Genomic DNA, 20,819 nt, shown 5'->3' with positions numbered 1-20,819 from the left:
TTTAAATGGGAGAACTTGCACAATTGGTGGCTGACTAAATACTTTTTTGCCCCACTGTATATGAAATACAAATGGTATAGAGAGAAATAGTCCTATAATTCCTATAATAACTACAACCTAAAACGTCTTAACTGGGAATATTGAAGTCTCATGTTAAAAGGAACCACCAGCTTTCATATGTTCTCATGTTCTGAGCAAGGAACTTAAACGTTAGCTTTTTTACATGGCACATATTGCACTTTTACTCTATTCTCCAACACTTTGTTTTTGCATTATTTAAACCAAATTGAACATGTTTCATTATTTATTTGAGACTAAATGGATGGTATTTATGTATTATACGAAGTTAAAATAAAAGTGTTCATTGTTCATTCAGTATTGTTGTAATTGTCATTATTACAAATGTATATAAAAATCGGCTGATTAATCAGTATCGGATTTTTTTGGTCCTCCAGGTATCGGTATCGGCATTGAAAAAATAATAATCAGTCGACCTCTAGTTATTACACATTGATTACATTATCACTCATCTTCCATATATCACAGCGATTCATCGATACATATGCTATGATGCTGGTAAAGTTGTCTCGCGCACCTACAATGCTGGTCATTAAAAAAAGCTAGCTAGTTGATGGAGGCAAACAATGTTCTTCCCCAAAAACATAGCAAAACGACATAATCTGTTTCAGTAGCTATATAGTTAGCTACCTAACTATATAACTAGGTGTCATCATCAAAAATAACCCTCATTTATCAGACAGTTCTTATTTGATTGATGGTGGTCGGAGCCATCTATGTGAAGCTGAGAGATAAATATCTGGTTTGAGTCTCTCCCTCTCTCCCCTGCATATAGACTAAACGCAGGACCCAAAAACCACCAGACAATACTGGTTAGGAGAATGAGAGGGAGAGGGAAATGAGAGGAGAGAGGGATGAGGGGAGGGATGGAGATGGGTGGAAGAGTTGGGGAGGATAGAGAGAGAGGGGGGAATGAGAGGAGAGAGGGATGAGGGGAGGGATGGAGATAGGGGGAGAAGGGATATTAATGGAGAGAGGGGGTGGAAGAGTTGGGGAGGAAAGAGAGAGAGGGGGGAGGATAGAGAGAGAGGGGGGAGGATAGAGAGAGAGGGGGGAGGATAGAGAGAGGGGAGGATAGAGAGAGGGGAGGATGGAGAGAGAGGGAAGGATGGAGCGAGAGGGGAGGATGGAGAGAGGGAGGGAAGGATGGAGAGAGAGGGGAGGATGGAGAGAGGGAGGGGAGGATGGAGAGAGAAGGATGGTGAAAGAGAGGGGAGGGTGGAGGGGGAGGATGGAGAGGGAGGGGAGGATGGAGAGAGGGAGGGGAGGATGGAGAGAGAGAGGGGAGGGTGGAGGGGGAGGATGGAGAGAGAGGGGAGGAAGGAGGGGAGGATGAAGAGAGGGAGGGGAGGATGGAGAGAGAGGGGAGGATGGAGAGAGAGGGGAGGATGGAGAGAGAGGGAAGGATGGAGAGAGAGAGAGAGGGGAGGATGGAGAGAGAGAGAGAGTGGAGGATGGAGAGTGGAGGATGGAGAGAAGGAGGGAAGGATGGAGAGAGGGAGGGGAGGATGGAGAGAGGATGGAGGATGGAGAGAGAGGGGGGAGGATGGAGAGTGGAGGATGGAGAGAGGAAGGGGAGGATGGAGAGAGGAAGGGGAGGATGGAGAGAGGATGGAGAGAGAGAGAGGGGAGGATGGAAAGTGGAGGATGGAGAGAGGGGAGTGGAGGATGGAGAGAGGGAGGGGAGGATGGAGAGAGGAAGGGGAGGATGGAGAGAGGAAGGGGAGGATGGAGAGAGGAAGGGGAGGATGGAGAGAGGAAGGGGAGGATGGAGAGAGGGAGGGGAGGATGGAGAGAGGAAGGGGAGGATGGAGAGAGGAAGGGGAGGATGGAGAGAGGAAGGGGAGGATGGAGAGAGAGCGGGGAGGATGGAGAGAGTATGGAGAGAGAGAGAGGGGAGGATGGAGAGAGAGAGAGGGGAGGATGGAGAGAGAGAGGGAGGGGAGGATGGAGAGAGGGAGGGAGGGGAGGATGGAGAGAGGAAGGGGAGGATGGAGAGAGGAAGGGGAGGATGGAGAGAGGGAGGGGAGGATGGAGAGAGGTAGGGGAGGATGGAGAGAGGAAGGGGAGGATGGAGAGAGGAAGGGGAGGATGGAGAGAGAGCGGGGAGGATGGAGAGAGTATGGAGAGAGAGAGAGGGGAGGATGGAGAGAGAGAGAGGGGAGGATGGAGAGAGAGAGGGAGGGGAGGATGGAGAGAGGGAGGGGAGGATGGAGAGAGGAAGGGGAGGATGGAGAGAGGAAGGGGAGGATGGAGAGAGGAAGGGGAGGATGGAGAGAGTATGGAGAGAGAGAGAGGGGAGGATGGAGAGAGAGAGGGGAGGATGGAGAGAGGGAGGGGAGGATGGAGAGAGGGAGGGGAGGATGGAGAGAGGAAGGGGAGGATGGAGAGAGGAAGGGGAGGATGGAGAGAGAGCGTGGAGGATGGAGAGAGTATGGAGAGAGAGAGAGGGAGGATGGAGAGAGAGAGGGGAGGATGGAGAGAGGGAGGGGAGGATGGAGAGAGGGAGGGGAGGATGGAGAGAGGGAGGGGAGGATGGAGAGAGGAAGGGGAGGATGGAGAGAGGAAGGGGAGGATGGAGAGAGGAAGGGAGAGGATGGAGGAGAGTAGAGAGAGAGAGAGGGGAGGTGGAGAGAGGGAGGGGAGGATGGAGAGAGGGAGGGGAGGATGGAGAGAGGAAGGGGAGGATGGAGAGAGGAAGGGGAGGATGGAGAGAGGAAGGGCAGGATGGAGAGAGGAAGGGGAGGATGGAGAGAGAGAGCAGGGAGGATGGAGAGAGAGGGGGGAGGATGAAGAGAGGGGGGGAGGATGGAGAGAGAGCGCATGGAGAGAGAGAGTGGAGGATGGAGAGGGAGTGGAGGATGGAGAGAGAGAGAGGGATGAAAGGGAGAAAAGAGGGGAGGATGAGGGGAGGATGGAGAGAGGATGGAGGATGGAGAGAGAGAGAGGGAGAATGGAGAGAGGGGGAGGATGGAGAGAGAGATTTGGGGGGTGGAGAGAGAGGGGGAGGATGGAGAGAGGATGGAGAGAGGATGGAGGATGGGGAGAGAGAGCGAGAGAGAGAGGGGGGGATAGAGAGAGGAAGGGGAGGATGGAGAGAGGGAGGGGAGGATGGAGAGAGGGAGGGGAGGATGGAGGAAGAGAGTATGGAGAGAGAGAGAGGGGAGGATGGAGAGAGGGAGGGAGGATGGAGAGAGGGAGGGGAGGATGGAGAGAGGAAGGGGAGGATGGAGAGAGGAAGGGGAGGATGGAGAGAGGAAGGGCAGGATGGAGAGAGGAAGGGCAGGATGGAGAGAGGAAGGGGAGGATGGAGAGAGAGAGCAGGGAGGATGGAGAGAGAGGGGGGAGGATGGAGAGAGAGCGCATGGAGAGAGAGAGTGGAGGATGGAGAGGGAGTGGAGGATGGAGAGGGAGTGGAGGATGGAGAGAGAGAGAGGGATGAAAGGGAGAAAAGAGGGGAGGATGAGGGGAGGATGGAGAGAGGATGGAGGATGGAGAGAGAGAGGGGAGAATGGAGAGAGGGGGGAGGATGGAGAGAGAGATTGGGGGGTGGAGAGAGAGGGGAGGATGGAGAGAGGATGGAGAGAGGATGGAGGATGGGAGAGAGAGCGAGAGAGAGAGGGGGGGATGGAGAGAGGAAGGAGAGGATGGAGAGAGGGAGGGGAGGATGGAGAGAGGGAGGGGAGGATGGAGAGAGGAAGGGGAGGATGGAGAGAGGAAGTGGAGGATGGAGAGAGAGCGGGGAGGATGGAGAGAGTATGGAGAGAGAGAGAGAGGGGAGGATGGAGAGAGAGAGGGGAGGATGGATGAGAGGGAGGGGAGGATGGAGAGAGGGAGGGGAGGATGGAGAGAGGGAGGGGAGGATGGAGAGAGGAAGGGGAGGATGGAGAGAGGAAGGGGAGGATGGAGAGAGGAAGGGGAGGATGGAGAGAGTATGGAGAGAGAGAGAGGGGAGGATGGAGAGAGAGAGGGGAGGATGGAGAGAGGGAGGGGAGGATGGAGAGAGGGAGGGGAGGATGGAGAGAGGAAGGGGAGGATGGAGAGAGGAAGGGGAGGATGGATGAGAGAGCGGGAGGATGGATGAGAGAGTATGGAGAGAGAGAGAGGGGAGGATGGAGAGAGGGAGGGGAGGATGGAGAGAGGGAGGGGAGGATGGAGAGAGGTAGGGGAGGATGGAGAGAGGAAGGGGAGGATGGAGAGAGGAAGGGGAGGATGGAGAGAGGAAGGGGAGGATGGAGAGAGTATGGAGAGAGAGAGAGGGGAGGATGGAGAGAGGGAGGGGAGGATGGAGAGAGGGAGGGGAGGATGGAGAGAGGAAGGGGAGGATGGAGAGAGGAAGGGCAGGATGGAGAGAGGAAGGGGAGAGGAGAGGAAGGGAGGATGGAGAGAGGAAGGGCAGGATGGAGAGAGGAAGGGGAGGATGGAGAGAGAGAGCAGGGAGGATGGAGAGAGAGGGGGAGGATGAAGAGAGGGGGGAGGATTGAGAGAGAGCGCATGGAGAGAGAGAGTGGAGGATGGAGAGGGAGTGGAGGATGGAGAGAGAGAGAGGGATGAAAGGGAGAAAAAGAGGGGAGATGAGGGAGGATGGAGAGAGGATGGAGGAATGGAGAGAGAGGGGAGAATGGAGAGAGGGGGGAGGATGGAGAGAGAGATTGGGGGGTGGAGAGAGAGGGGAGGATGGAGAGAGGATGGAGAGAGGATGGAGGATGGGAGAGAGAGCGAGAGAGAGAGGGGGTGATGGAGAGAGGAAGGGGAGGATGGAGAGAGGGAGGGGAGGATGGGAGAGGAGAGGGAGGATGGAAGAGAGGAAAGGTGAGGATGGAGAGAGTATGGAGAGAGAGAGAGGGGAGGATGGAGAGAGGGAGGGGAGGATGGAGAGAGGGAGGGGAGGATGGAGAGAGCAAGGGAGGATGGAGAGAGGAAGGGAGGATGGAGAGAGGAAGGGCAGGATGGAGAGAGGAAGGGGAGGATGGAGAGAGAGAGCAGGGAGGATGGAGAGAGAGGGGGGAGGATGAAGAGAGGGGGGAGGATGGAGAGAGAGTGCAGAGAGTGCATGGAGAGAGAGGTGGAGGATGGAGAGGGAGTGGAGGATGGAGAGGGAGTGGAGGATGGAGAGAGAGAGAGGGATGAAAGGGAGAAAAGAGGGGAGGATGAGGGGAGGATGGAGAGAGGATGGAGGATGGAGAGAGAGAGGGGAGAATGGAGAGAGGGGGGAGGATGGAGAGAGAGATTGGGGGGTGGAGAGAGAGGGGAGGATGGAGAGAGGATGGAGAGAGGATGGAGGATGGGGAGAGAGAGCGAGAGAGAGAGGGGGGATGGAGAGAGGAAGGGGAGGATGGAGAGAGGGAGGGGAGGATGGAGAGAGGGAGGGGAGGATGGAGAGAGGAAGGGGAGGATGGAGAGAGGAAAGGGAGGATGGAGAGAGAGCGGGGAGGATGGAGAGAGTATGGAGAGAGAGAGAGGGGAGATGGAGAGAGAGAGGGGAGGATGGAGAGAGGGAGGGGAGGATGGAGAGAGGGAGGGGAGGATGGAGAGAGGGAGGGAGGATGGAGAGAGGAAGGGGAGGATGGAGAGAGGAAGGGGAGGATGGAGAGAGGAAGGGGAGGATGGAGAGAGTATGGAGAGAGAGAGAGGGGAGGATGGAGAGAGGGAGGGGAGGATGGAGAGAGGGAGGGGAGGATGGAGAGAGGAAGGGGAGGATGGAGAGAGGAAGGGGAGGATGGAGAGAGAGCGGGGAGGATGGAGAGAGTATGGAGAGAGAGAGAGGGGAGGATGGAGAGAGAGAGGGGAGGATGGAGAGAGGGAGGGAAGGATGGAGAGAGGGAGGGGAGGATGGAGAGAGGGAGGGGAGGATGGAGAGAGGAAGGGGAGGATGGAGAGAGGAAGGGGAGGATGGAGAGAGGAAGGGGAGGATGGAGAGAGTATGGAGAGAGAGAGAGGGGAGGATGGAGAGAGGGAGGGGAGGATGGAGAGAGGGAGGGAGGATGGAGAGAGGAAGGGAGGATGGAGAGAGGAAGGGCAGGATGGAGAGAGGAAGGGGAGGATGGAGAGAGAGAGCAGGGAGGATGGAGAGAGAGGGGGAGGATGGAGAGAGAGCGCATGGAGAGAGAGAGTGGAGGATGGAGAGGGAGTGGAGGATGGAGAGGGAGTGGAGGATGGAGAGAGAGAGAGGGATGAAAGGGAGAAAAGAGGGGAGGATGAGGGGAGGATGGAGAGAGGATGGAGGATGGAGAGAGAGAGGGGAGAATGGAGAGAGGGGGGAGGATGGAGAGAGAGATTGGGGGGTGGAGAGAGAGGGGAGGATGGAGAGAGGATGGAGGATGGGGAGAGAGAGCGAGAGAGAGAGGGGGGGATGGAGGAGAGGAAGGGGAGGATGGAGAGAGAGCGGGGAGGATGGGGAGAGAGAGAGGGGAGGATGGAGAGAGGGAGGGGAGGATGGAGAGAGGAAGGGGAGGATGGAGAGAGGAAGGGGAGGATGGAGAGAGGAAGGGGAGGATGGAGAGAGAGAGCGGGGAGGATGGAGAGAGAGGGGGGAGGATGAAGAGAGGATGGAGGATGGAGAGAGAGAGGGGAGGATGGAGAGAGAGAGGATGGAGAGAGGGAGTGGAGGATGGAGAGGGAGTGGAGGATGGAGAGAGAGGGAGTGGAGGATGGAGAGAGAGAGAGTGACGGAGAGAGAGAGAGGATGAAAGGGAGAAAAGAGGGGAGGATGAGGGGAGGATGGAGAGAGGATGGAGAGAGAGAGGGGAGGATGGAGAGAGGGGGAAGATGGAGAGAGAGGGGAGGGGGTGGAGGAGAGAGGGGAGGTTGGAGAGAGGATGGAGAGAGAGATGGGAGGATGGAGAGGGGATGGAGAGAGAGAGGGGAGGATGGAGAGAGAGATGGGAGGATGGAGAGGGGATGGAGAGAGAGAGAGGGGAGGGTGGAGAGACGAGGGAGAGAGCGAGAGAGGGGAGGATGGAGAGAGAGAGGGGGGGATGGAGAGACGATGGAGAGAGGGAGGGGAGGATGGAGAGAGGGAGGGGAGGATGGAGAGAGGGAGGGGAGGATGGAGAGAGGAAGGGGAGGATGGAGAGAGGAAGGGGAGGATGGAGAGAGAGCGGGGAGGATGGAGAGAGAGGGGGGAGGATGAAGAGAAGATGAGGATGGAGAGAGAGGGGGGGATGATGGAGAGAGAGAGGATGGAGAGAGGGAGTGGAGGATGGAGAGGGAGTGGAGGATGGAGAGAGAGAGAGTGATGGAGAGAGAGAGAGGGATGAAAGGGAGAAAAGAGGGGAGGATGAGGGGAGGATGGAGAGAGGATGGAGGATGGTGAGAGAGAGGGGAGGATGGAGAGAGGATGGGGAGAGAGAGTGGGGAGGATGGAGAGAGGATGGGGAGAGAGAGCGAGAGAGAGAGAGGGGGGGGGTGGAGAGAGAGATGGGAGGATGGAGAGGGGATGGAGAGAGAGAGAGGGGAGGATGGAGAGACGATGGAGAGAGAGAGAGAGGGGAGGATGGAGAGAGGATGGAAGATGGTGAGAGAGAGGGGAGGATGGAGAGACGATGGAGAGAGAGAGAGGGGAGGATGGAGAGAGAGAGGGGAGGATGGAGAGAGGGAGGGGAGGATGGAGAGAGAGAGGGGAGGATGGAGAGACGATGGAGAGAGAGAGAGGGGAGGATGGAGAGAGAGAGAGGAAGGAGAGAGAGAGGGGGGAGGATGAAGAGAAGATGAGGATGGAGAGAGAGAGGGGAGGATGGAGAGAGAGACACACAGAGATGTGCACTGTCTCTACTATTCTTATTCAACTTCAGTTGAGACGATAATCACTGTGACATCACTGTGACATCACTGTGACATCAGCATCATCAGCACTGCCACAGATTTCTACTCGAATCTAAACTTTTCCCACTCAGCGTTTTCTTATGTGTTTTTTCTTATGTGGTTTGAATTACGGCAATAAACTGAGTCCTTGTCTATAGGCCCCAGATACACTACACAGTATGTGGACACCTGCTCATCCAACATCTCATTTCAAAATCATGGCCATTAATATGGAGTTGGTCCCCCATTTGCTGCTATAACAACCTCCACTCTTCTGGGAAGGCTTTCCACTAGATGTAGGAACATTGCTGCTATAACAGCCTCCACTCTTCTGGGAAGACTTTCCACTAGATGTTGGAACATTGCTGCTATAACAGCCTCCACTCTTCTGGGAAGGCTTTCCACTAGATGTTGGAACATTGCTGCTATAACAGCCTCCACTCTTCTGGGAAGACTTTCCACTAGATGTTGGAACATTGCTGCTATAACAGCCTCCACTCTTCTGGGAAGGCTTTCCACTAGATGTTGGAACATTGCTGCTATAACAACCTCCACTCTTCTGGGAAGGCTTTCCACTAGATGTTGGAACATTGCTGCTATAACAGCCTCCACTCTTCTGGGAAGGCTTTCCACTAGATGTTGGAACATTGCTGCTATAACAGCCTCCACTCTTCTGGGAAGGCTTTGCACTAGATGTAGGAACATTGCTGCAGGGGGACTTCTATTCAGCTACAAGATCATTAGTGAGGTCGGGCACTGATGTTGGGGGTGATTAGTCCTGGCTCGCAGTCGGCGTTCCAATTCATCCCAATGGTGTTCAGTGGAGTTGAGGTCAGGGCTCTGTGCAGGCCAGTCAAGTTCTTCCAAACTCGATCTCGACAAACCATTTCCGTATGGACCTCTCCTTGTGCACGGGGGCATTGTCATGCTGAAACAGAAACTTCTCCAAACTGTTTCCACAAAGTTGGAAGAACAGAATCGTCTAGAAAATCATTGTATGTTGTAGTGTTGTACTTCTCTCCCCAGGGAACACAGAGTGACCACAGGTTGACTCCTCCCCCCAGGGAACACAGAGTGACCACAGGTTGACTCCTCCCCCCAGGGAACACAGAGTGACCACAGGTTGACTCCTCCCCCCAGGGAACACAGAGTGACCACAGGTTGACTCCTCCCCCCAGGGAACACACACAGAGTGATCACAGGTTGACTCCTCCCCCCAGGGAACACACAGAGTAACCACAGGTTGACTCCTCCCCCCAGGGAACACAGAGTGACCACAGGTTGACTCCTCCCCCCAGGGAACACAGAGTGACCACAGGTTGACTCCTCCCCCCAGGGAACACAGAGTGACCACAGGTTGACTCCTCCCCCCAGGGAACACAGAGTGACCACAGGTTGACTCCTCCCCCCAGGGAACACACACAGAGTAACCACAGGTTGACTTCTCCCCCCAGGGAACACACACAGAGTAACCACAGGTTGACTTCTCCCCCCAGGGAACACAGAGTGACCACAGGTTGACTCCTCCCCCCAGGGAACACACAGTGATCACAGATTGACTCCTCCCCCCAGGGAACACACAGTGATCACAGGTTGACTTCTCCCCCCAGGGAACACACAGTGATCACAGGTTGACTTCTCCCCCCAGGGAACACACAGTGATCACAGGTTGACTTCTCCCCCCAGGGAACACACAGTGATCACAGATTGACTTCTCCCCCCAGGGAACACACAGTGATCACAGGTTGACTCCTCCCCCCAGGGAACACAGAGTGACCACAGGTTGACTCCTCCCCCCAGGGAACACACAGTGATCACAGGTTGACTCCTCCCCCCAGGGAACACACAGTGATCACAGGTTGACTTCTCCCCCCAGGGAACACACAGTGATCACAGATTGACTTCTCCCCCCAGGGAACACAGAGTAACCACAGATTGACTTCTCCCCCCAGGGAACACACAGTGATCACAGGTTGACTTCTCCCCCCAGGGAACACAGAGTAACCACAGATTGACTTCTCCCCCCAGGGAACACACAGTGATCACAGATTGACTTCTCCCCCCAGGGAACACACAGTGATCACAGGTTGACTCCTCCCCCCAGGGAACACAGAGTGACCACAGGTTGACTCCTCCCCCCAGGGAACACACAGTGATCACAGGTTGACTGTCCCTGATCACTGCATACGTTTCATCACAGTCACAAAGGCTTGGATTCAGCCAATGTCATTAGCAGTTTTGTTTACTGTGATGATTGGTGACTGTTGGGACTGGAAACTGGGGAGTCGCTTGTCTGTGTTTCATGACTAACTGTACTTCTCTCTCTCCCTCCTTCCCTCTCTTTCTCCCTCCCTCCTTCCATCTCTCTCTCCCTCCTTCCATCTCTCTCCCTCCTTCCATCTCTCTCTCTCTCCCTCCTTCCATCTCTCTCTCCCTCCTCTCTCTCTCTCTCCCTTCTTCCCTCTCTCTTGCCTCCCTTCCCTCCCTCTCTCTCCCTCCTTCCTTCCCTCCCTCTCTCTCCCTCCTTCCCTCCCTCTCTCTCCCTCCTTCCCTCTCTTTCCTTCCTCTTTACTTCTCTTTCTCTCTCCCTCCTTCCCTCTCTCTTGCCTCCCTCCCTCCTCTCTTTATCCCTCCCTCCTTTCCTCTCTCTCATCTCCCTCCTTCCCTCTCTCTTGCCTCCCTCCTTCCCTATCTTGCTTCCCTCCCCCCCTCATCCCTCCCACTCCCCCTTCCAGTCGGACTCGTAACCTGTCGGGCTCTCCCAGACCTCGCCCTGTGAAGAAGGTCCACTTCATCAAGAACATGAGACAGTACGACACGCGGGGCAGCAGGTGTGAACAGCTGCGCTTCCTGAAGCACTTCCTCATTCTCCCACAGAACGTCCTGTGTTTGGAAGAAGAGATGACGACAGTGTCCTTTTATCCTTTTGAAACACACAATGTCTCTGTGTCTTCTGTCCAAACCCAGAGGTGCATGAACAAAGGTCCAGTTCGGGGTTTTGATGAGGACTTAAATACGCTGCAGTACCATTCATTAAAAATCTATTGTAACTCACACAGTACGCCTTTAATACCAATGAGGAACATACATGTAACTGGCAAAATTCACAGACACTAAAATCACAGACACTAAAATCACAGACACTAAAATCACAGACACTAAAATCACAGACACTAAAATCACAGACACTAAAATCACAGACACTAAAATCACAGACACTAAAATCACAGACACTAAAACCACAGACACTAAAATCACAGACACTAAAATCACAGACACTAAAATCACAGACACTAAAATCACAGACACTAAAATTCACAGACACTAAAATCACAGACACTAAAATCACAGACACTAAAATCACAGACACTAAAATCACAGACACTAAATTCACAGACACTAAAATCACAGACACTAAAATCACAGACACTAAAATCACAGACACTAAAATCACAGACACTAAAATCACAGACATTAAAATCACAGACACTAAATTCACAGACACTAAAATCACAGACACTAAAATCACAGACACTAAAATTCACAGACACTAAAATCACAGACACTAAAATCACAGACACTAAAATCACAGACACTAAAATCACAGACACTAAAATCACAGACACTAAAATTCACAGACACTAAAATCACAGACACTAAAATCACAGAAACTAAATTCACAGACACTAAAATTCACAGACACTAAAATCACAGACACTAAAATCACAGACACTAAAATTCACAGACACTAAAATCACAGACACTAAAATTCACAGACACTAAAATCACAGACACTAAAATCACAGACACTAAAATCACAGACACTAAAATCACAGACACTAAAATCACAGACACTAAAATCACAGACACTAAAATTCACAGACACTAAAATCACAGACACTAAAATCACAGACACTAAATTCACAGACACTAAAATTCACAGACACTAAAATCACAGACACTAAAATCACAGACACTAAAATTCACAGACACTAAAATCACAGACACTAAAATTCACAGACACTAAAATCACAGACACTAAAATCACAGACACTAAAATCACAGACACTAAAATCACAGACACTAAAATCACAGACACTAAAATTCACAGACACTAAAATCACAGACACTAAAATCACAGACACTAAAATCACAGACACTAAAATCACAGACACTAAAATCACAGACACTAAATTCACAGACACTAAAATCACAGACACTAAAATCACAGACACTAAAATCACAGACACTAAAATCACAGACACTAAAATTCACAGACACTAAAATCACAGACACTAAAATCACAGACACTAAAATCACAGACACTAAAATTCACAGACACTAAAATCACAGACACTAAAATTCACAGACACTAAAATCACAGACACTAAAATCACAGACACTAAAATTCACAGACACTAAAATCACAGACACTAAAATCACAGACACTAAAATTCACAGACACTAAAATCACAGACACTAAAATCACAGACACTAAAATCACAGACACTAGAGAAGCTTTAACCAAGTTTAATTCTTCCCAAAGGGGAACAGCTGTACAGCTGTAATTCAGACAACCCAACATTTCTCCCATCACAGATATACAGTGGGGCAAAAAAAGTATTTAGTCAGCCACCAATTGTGCAAGTTCTCCCACTTAAAAAGATGAGAGAGGCCTGTAATTTTCATCATAGGTACACTTCAACTATGACAGACAAAATGAGAAGAAAAAAATCCAGAAAATCACATTGTAGGATTTTTTATGAATTTATTTGCAAATTATGGTGGAAAAATAAGTATTATTTATATATATATATATATATATATATATATATATATATATATATATATATATATATATATATATAAATTATATATATATATATCCCCCTTAAGACACGCCTCCTTCTCTCCAATCCTTACATCTTATGGTTGCACACATCAACAGTCACCCACAAAGCATCGTTACCCATTGCGCCACAAAAGCCTCGGCCCTTGCAGAGCAAGTGGAACTACTACTTCAAGGCCTCAGAGCAAGTGACGTCACCGATTGAAACGCTATTAGCGCGCACCACCGCTAACTAAGCTAGCCATTTCACATCGGTTACACATACATCCTCTTTGATAATGTTAGCTGTAGGCTAATGGACAGTAACTTCGTTATGACGCAGGACGGTGTAACGTTAGGTGTTAGCCACATCTGGTCCTGCCGCTGATACTGGTCCAACTAGGGTAATGGCAGAGGTGCCTCCTGTGTGTATGTCAACCTCGTAAAATGTTGAGGGGACATAGCTGATTATTCAGCTGATACTTGTCCCACTAGGGTCATTATAGAGCTGTGTAGGTTAAGTTTCAGTTCAATGTTTACACAACATCCTTGTTTCCATCAAACCTAGTCATAGGAGTTTTTTTTTCTTCTCCCAAGTCAATTCAGTGATGCTATATTGACATGAAATAGGCCTACACGTGTACATGTTATTGGGCCAAGCAAATGTTTTAGAGTAGGAGAGCAACAGAGATATTTAATCTATCTGTATGTCTGCTTCTCTCCCTTCATCCCTGTCTGACGTGGCCGATGTGTCTCCAGGATCGTGTTGATCTGTGCCAAGCGTTCTCTGTTTGCGGTGTTCTCAGTGTTGCCCTATGGAGAGAGCGTTCACATCAGGTACAGTACAACTTATTCCCTTCACACTGATTCAGCGTGTCCCGTTTAGTCATGTGTTGCTTCCTCCTCGCACCGTTAAATTGGGGAATATTCACACGTTGTCGTTCACTCAAATGATCCCACTCTGTTTTATGAGACTCCTGGGAAGCCTGGGCCCACCCACTGGGGAGCCTGGACCCACCCACTGGGGAGCCTGGGCCCACCCACTGGGGAGCCTGGGCCCACCCACTGGGGAGCCTGGGCCCACCCACTGGGGAGCCTGGGCCCACCCACTGGGGAGCCTGGGCCCACCCACTGGGAAGCCTGGGCCCACCCACTGGGGAGCCTGGGCCCGCCCACTGGGGAGCCTGGGCCCACCCACTGGGGAGCCTGGGCCCACCCACTGGGGAGCCTGGGCCCACCCACTGGGGAGCCTGGGCCCACCCACTGGGGAGCCTGGGCCCGCCCACTGGGGAGCCTGGGCCCACCCACTGGGGAGCCTGGGCCCACCCACTGGGAAGCCTGGGCCCACCCACTGGGGAGCCTGGGCCCACCCACTGGGGAGCCTGGGCCCACCCACTGGAAAGCCTGGGCCCACCCACTGGGGAGCCTGGGCCCACCCACTGGGGAGCCTGGGCCCACCCACTGGGGAGCCTGGGCCCACCCACTGGAAAGCCTGGGCCCACCCACTGGAAAGCCTGGGCCCGCCCACTGGGGAGCCTGTGGGCCCAGACAGCATCCCTAGCCGCGTCCTCAGAGCATGCACAGACCAGCTGGCTAGTGTGTTTATGGACATATTCAATCTCTCGCTATCCCAGTCTGCTGTTCCCACATGCTTCACGATGGCCACCATTGTTCCTCAACCAAATAAAGCAAAGGTAACTGAACCTAAATGACTCACGAGGTGCTTTGAGAGACTAGTCAAGGATCATATCACCTCCACCCTACCTGACACCCTAGACCCACTGCAATTTGCGTACAGCCCCAATAGATTCAGGGATGACGCAATCGCCATCGCACTGCACACTGCCCTATCCCAGAGGAATACCTATGTAAGATTGCTGTTCATTGACTATAGCTCAACCTTCAACACTATAGTACCCTCCAAGCTCATCATTAAGCTGGGGGCCCTGGGTCAGAACCCTGCTCTGTGCAACTGGGTCCTGGACTTCCTGACGGCCCGCCCACTGGGAAGCCTGGGCCCGCCCACTGGGAAGCCTGGGCCCGCCCACTGGGAAGCCTGGGCCCGCCCACTGGGAAGCCTGGGCCCACCCACTGGGAAGCCTGGGCCCACCCACTTTGGGGCCTGGGCCCACCCACTGGGGAGCCTGGGCCCACCCACTGGGAAGCCTGGGCCCACCCACTTTGGGGCCTGGGCCCACCCACTGGGAAGCCTGGGCCCACCCACTGGGGAGCCTGGGCCCACCCACTGGGAAGCCTGGGCCCACCCACTGGGGAGCCTGGGCCCGCCCACTGGGGAGCCTGGGCCCGCCCACTGGAGAGCCTGGGCCCGCCCACTGGGGAGCCTGGGCCCGCCCACTGGGAAGCCTGGGCCCGCCCACTGGGGAGCCTGTGGGCCCAGACAGCATCCCTAGCCGCGTCCTCAGAGCATGCACAGACCAGCTGGCTAGTGTGTTTATGGACATATTCAATCTCTCGCTATCCCAGTCTGCTGTTCCCACATGCTTCACGATGGCCACCATTGTTCCTCAACCAAAGAAAGCAAAGGTAACTGAACCTAAATGACTCATGAGGTGCTTTGAGAGACTAGTCAAGGATCATATCACCTCCACCCTACCTGACACCCTAGACCCACTGCAATTTGCGTACAGCCCCAATAGATTCAGGGATGACGCAATCGCCATCGCACTGCACACTGCCCTATCCCAGAGGAATACCTATGTAAGATTGCTGTTCATTGACTATAGCTCAACCTTCAACACTATAGTACCCTCCAAGCTCATCATTAAGCTGGGGGCCCTGGGTCAGAACCCTGCTCTGTGCAACTGGGTCCTGGACTTCCTGACGGCCCGCCCACTGGGAAGCCTGGGCCCGCCCACTGGGAAGCCTGGGCCCGCCCACTGGGAAGCCTGGGCCCGCCCACTGGGAAGCCTGGGCCCACCCACTGGGAAGCCTGGGCCCACCCACTTTGGGGCCTGGGCCCACCCACTGGGGAGCCTGGGCCCACCCACTGGGAAGCCTGGGCCCACCCACTTTGGGGCCTGGGCCCACCCACTGGGGAGCCTGGGCCCACCCACTGGGAAGCCTGGGCCCACCCACTGGGGAGCCTGGGCCCACCCACTGGGAAGCCTGGGCCCACCCACTGGGGAGCCTGGGCCCGCCCACTGGGGAGCCTGGGCCCGCCCACTGGAGAGCCTGGGCCCGCCCACTGGGGAGCCTGGGCCCGCCCACTGGGAAGCCTGGGCCCGCCCACTGGGAAGCCTGGGCCCGCCCACTGGGGAGCCTGGGCCCGCCCACTGGGGAGCCTGGGCCCGCCCACTGGGAAGCCTGGGCCCGCCCACTGGGAAGCCTGGGCCCGCCCACTGGGAAGCCTGGGCCCGCCCACTAGGAAGCCTGGGCCCACCCACTGGGAAGCCTGGGCCCGCCCACTGGGAAGCCTGGGCCCGCCCACTAGGAAGCCTGGGCCCACCCACTGGGAAGCCTGGGCCCACCCACTGGGGAGCCGGGGCCCACCCACTGGGGAGCCTGGGCCCACCCACTGGGGAGCCGGGGCCCACCCACTGGGGAGCCGGGGCCCACCCACTGGGAAGCCGGGGCCCACCCACTGGGGCCCACCCAATCAGACGCTCTTTATTTGTCAGTGTTTTGAACAGGACATTGTTTGTCTTTTTACCTAAACATGTAAACACCATCAGATAGAAGTCATAGCAGTGCACTGGAATGACATTCACTCTCATGGGATGGGTGGCCAAAAATAATTAACTGAAAGCCACACCTCAGATAAGACACAAATTTAACCGCATTGAGGCATAAGTCACCGTGCTTCTATAGTTCTATGCACCATGTCGTTCCCGAGGACTGTGAGCTCTCGTTCGCCGCGGCCGACGTGAGTAAGACATTTAAGCATGTTAACGCTTGCAAGGCTGCCGGCCCAGACAGCATCCCTAGCCGCGTCCTCAGAGCATGCACAGACCAGCTGGCTAGTGTGTTTATGGACATATTCAATCTCTCGCTATCCCAGTCTGCTGTTCCCACATGCTTCACGATGGCCACCATTGTTCCTCAACCAAAGAAAGCAAAGGTAACTGAACCTAAATGACTCATGAGGTGCTTTGAGAGACTAGTCAAGGATCATATCACCTCCACCCTACCTGACACCCTAGACCCACTGCAATTTGCGTACAGCCCCAATAGATTCAGGGATGACGCAATCGCCATCGCACTGCACACTGCCCTATCCCAGAGGAATACCTATGTAAGATTGCTGTTCATTGACTATAGCTCAACCTTCAACACCATAGTACCCTCCAAGCTCATCATTAAGCTGGGGGCCCTGGGTCAGAACCCTGCTCTGTGCAACTGGGTCCTGGACTTCCTGACGGGCCGCCTCCAGTTGGTGAAGGTAGGCAACAACACTTCTGCCTCACTGATTCTCAACACTGGGGCCCCACAAGGTTGCTTGCTCAGCCCCCTCCTGTACTCCCTGTTCACCCAGGACTGCGTGGCCATGCACCTCTCCAACTCAATCATCAAGTTTGCAGACAACACAACAGTGGTAGGCATGATTACCAACAATGACGAGAGCCTACAGGGAGGAGGTGAGGGCCCTGGGAGTGTGGTGTCAGGAAAATAACCTCTCACTCAATGTCGACAAAACAAAGGAGCTGATCGTGGACTTCAGGACACAGCAGAGGGCGCACCCCCCAATCCACATCAACGGGACAGCGGTGGAGAAGGTGAAAAGCTTCAAGTTCCTCGGCGTACACGTCACTGACAATCTGAAATGGTCCACCCACACAGGAGGCTGAAGAAATTCGACTTGTCACCTAAAACCCTCACACACCTTTACAGATGCACCATTAAGAGCATCCTGTCAAGCTGTATCACCGCCTGGTACGGCAACTGCACCGTCTGCAACCACAGGCCTCTCTAGAGGTTGGTGTGGTCAGCCCAACTCATCACCGGGGGCACACTGCCTGGACATCTACAGCACCCGATGTCACAGGATGGCCAAAAAGATCATCATGGACATCAACCACTTGAGCCACAGCCTGTTCACCCTGCTACCATCCAGAAGGCGGCAGACAGCCTAGTGGTTAGAGCGTTGGACTTGAAAGATTGCAAGATCAAATCCCTGAGCTGACAAGGTAACAAATCTGTCATTCTGCCCCTGAACAGGCAGTTAACCCTCTGTTCTTAGGCTGCCATTGAAAATAAGAATTTGTTCTTAACTGATTTGCCTGGTTAAATAAAGGTTAAATAAAAAATGTCAGTACAGGTTCATCAAAGCTGGGACAGAGAGACTGAAAAGCAGCTTCTATCTCAAGGCCATCAGACTGCTAAATAGCCATCATTAGCCGGCCTCCACCCAGTACCCTGAACTTAGTCACTGTCACTAGCGGCAACCACCCGGTTACTCATCCCTGTACATAGACATGGTACACTGGTCACTTTAATAATGGAACACTGGTCCCTTTAGTAATGGAACACTGGTCCCTTTAGTAATGGAACACTGGTCCCTTTAGTAATGGAACACTGGTCCCTTTAGTAATGGAACACTGGTCCCTTTGGTAGTGGAACACTGGTCCCTTTGGTAGTGGAACACTGGTCCCTTTGGTAATGGAACACTGGTCCCTAAAGTAATGGAACACTGGTCCCTTTAGTAATGGAACACTGGTCCCTTTAGTAATGGAACACTGGTCCCTTTAGTAATGGAACACTGGTCCCTTTAGTAATGGAACACTGGTCCCTTTAGTAATGGAACACTGGTCCCTTTAGTAATGGAACACTGGTCCCTTTTGTAATGGAACACTGGTCCCTTTAGTAATGGAGCACTGGTCCCTTTAGTAATGGAACACTGGTCCCTTTAGTAATGGAACACTGGTCCCTTTAGTAATGGAACACTGGTCCCTTTAGTAATGGAACAATGGTCCCTTTAGTAATGGAACACTGGTCCCTTTGGTAGTGGAACACTGGTCCCTTTGGTAGTGGAACACTGGTCCCTTTAGTAATGGAACACTGGTCCCTTTGGTAGTGGAACACTGGTCCCTTTAGTAATGGAACACTGGTCCCTTTAGTAATGGAACACTGGTCCCTTTAGTAATGGAACACTGGTCCCTTTAGTAATGGAACACTGGTCCCTTTAGTAATGGAACACTGGTCCCTTTAGTAATGGAACACTGGTCCCTTTAGTAATGGAACACTGGTCCCTTTAATAATGGAACACTGGTCCCTTTAGTAATGTTTACATACGGTTCTACTCATTTCATATGTATATAATATATTCTAGTCAAGTCCATCCTATTCAACTGTTGCTGTACATATACTATGCTTCCCACATTTTCTATAGATATACTACATATCCATGTATTCTACAGATATACTACATATACTATCCATGTATTCTACTCATATTCTATCCATGTATTCTACAGATATACTACATATTCTATCCATATATTCTACAGATATACTACATATACTATCCATATATTCTACAGATATACTACATATACTATCCATATACTGCATATACTATCCATGTATTCTACTCATATACTACATATACTATCCATGTATTCTACAGATATACTACATATACTATCCATGTATTCTACACATATACTACATATACTATCCATATACTGCATATTCTATCCATGTATTCTACAGATATACTACATATACTATCCATGTATTCTACTCATATTCTATCCATGTATTCTACAGATATACTACATATTCTATCCATATATTCTACAGATATACTACATATACTATCCATATATTCTACAGATATACTACATATACTATCCATATACTGCATATACTATCCATGTATTCTACAGATATACTGCATATACTATCCATGTATTCTACTCATATACTACATATACTATCCATGTATTCTACAGATATACTGCATATACTATCCATGTATTCTACTCATATACTACATATACTACATATACTATCCATGTATTCTACACATATACTACATATACTATCCATATACTGCATATTCTATCCATGTATTCTACACATATACAGTGCCTTGCGAAAGTATTCGGCCCCCTTGAACTTTGCAACCTTTTGCCACATTTCAGGCTTCAAACATAAAAATATAAAACTGTATTTTTTTGTGAAGAATCAACAACAAGTGGGACACAATCATGAAGTGGAACGACATTTATTGGATATTTCAAACTTTTTTAACAAATCAAAAACATAAAAATTGGGCGTGCAAAATTATTCAGCCCCTTTACTTTCAGTGCAGCAAACTCTCTCCAGAAGTTCAGTGAGGATCTCTGAATGATCCAATGTTGACCTAAATGACTAATGATGATAAATACAATCCACCTGTGAGTAATCAAGTCTCCGTATAAATGCACCTGCACTCTGATAGTCTCAGAGGTCCGTTAAAAGTGCAGAGAGCATCATGAAGAACAAGGAACACACCAGGCAGGTCCGAGATACTGTTGTGAAGAAGATTAAAGCCGGATTTGGATAAAAAAAGATTTCCCAAGCTTTAAACATCCCAAGGAGCACTGTGCAAGCGATAATATTGAAATGGAAGGAGTATCAGACCACTGCAAATCTACCAAGACCTGGCCGTCCCTCTAAACTTTCAGCTCATACAAGGAGAAGACTGATCAGAGATGAAGCCATGATCACGCTGGATGAACTGCAGAGATCTACAGCTGAGGTGGGAGACTCTGTCCATAGGACAACAATCAGTCGTATATTGCACAAATCTGGCCTTTATGGAAGAGTGGCAAGAAGAAAGCCATTTCTTAAAGATATCCATAAAAAGTGTTGTTTAAAGTTTGCCACAAGCCACCTGGGAGATACACCAAACATGTGGAAGAAGGTGCTCTGGTCAGATGAAACCAAAATTGAACTTTTTGGCAACAATGCAAAACGTTATGTTTGGCGTAAAAGCAACACAGCTCATCACCCTGAACACACCATCCCCACTGTCAAACATGGTGGTGGCAGCATCATGGTTTGGGCCTGCTTTTCTTCAGCAGGGACAGGGAAGATGGTTAAAATTGATGGGAAGATGGATGGAGCCAAATACAGGACCATTCTGGAAGAAAACCTGATGGAGTCT

At 51.7% G+C, this 20,819-nt stretch overlaps 1 protein-coding gene across 1 annotated transcript in view; it reads left to right on the top strand.

Moving 5' to 3' along the window:
- LOC110510377 (CDK5 and ABL1 enzyme substrate 2) overlaps positions 1 to 20,819 on the top strand; it is a 102,101-nt gene that overhangs the window by 29,939 nt on the left and 51,343 nt on the right. The window contains exons 2-3 of the mRNA XM_036947799.2: positions 10,617 to 10,712; positions 13,469 to 13,546. Of these exons, the coding sequence (XP_036803694.2) occupies positions 10,617 to 10,712; positions 13,469 to 13,546 (174 nt within the window). The remainder of the gene's footprint in view (positions 1 to 10,616; positions 10,713 to 13,468; positions 13,547 to 20,819) is intronic.

Source organism: Oncorhynchus mykiss, chromosome 16 (genome assembly GCF_057628025.1).
Source record: "Oncorhynchus mykiss isolate SJ-2025 chromosome 16, ASM5762802v1, whole genome shotgun sequence".
NCBI lineage: Eukaryota > Metazoa > Chordata > Actinopteri > Salmoniformes > Salmonidae > Oncorhynchus > Oncorhynchus mykiss.
This window is presented reverse-complemented; position numbering and strand designations above follow the sequence as displayed.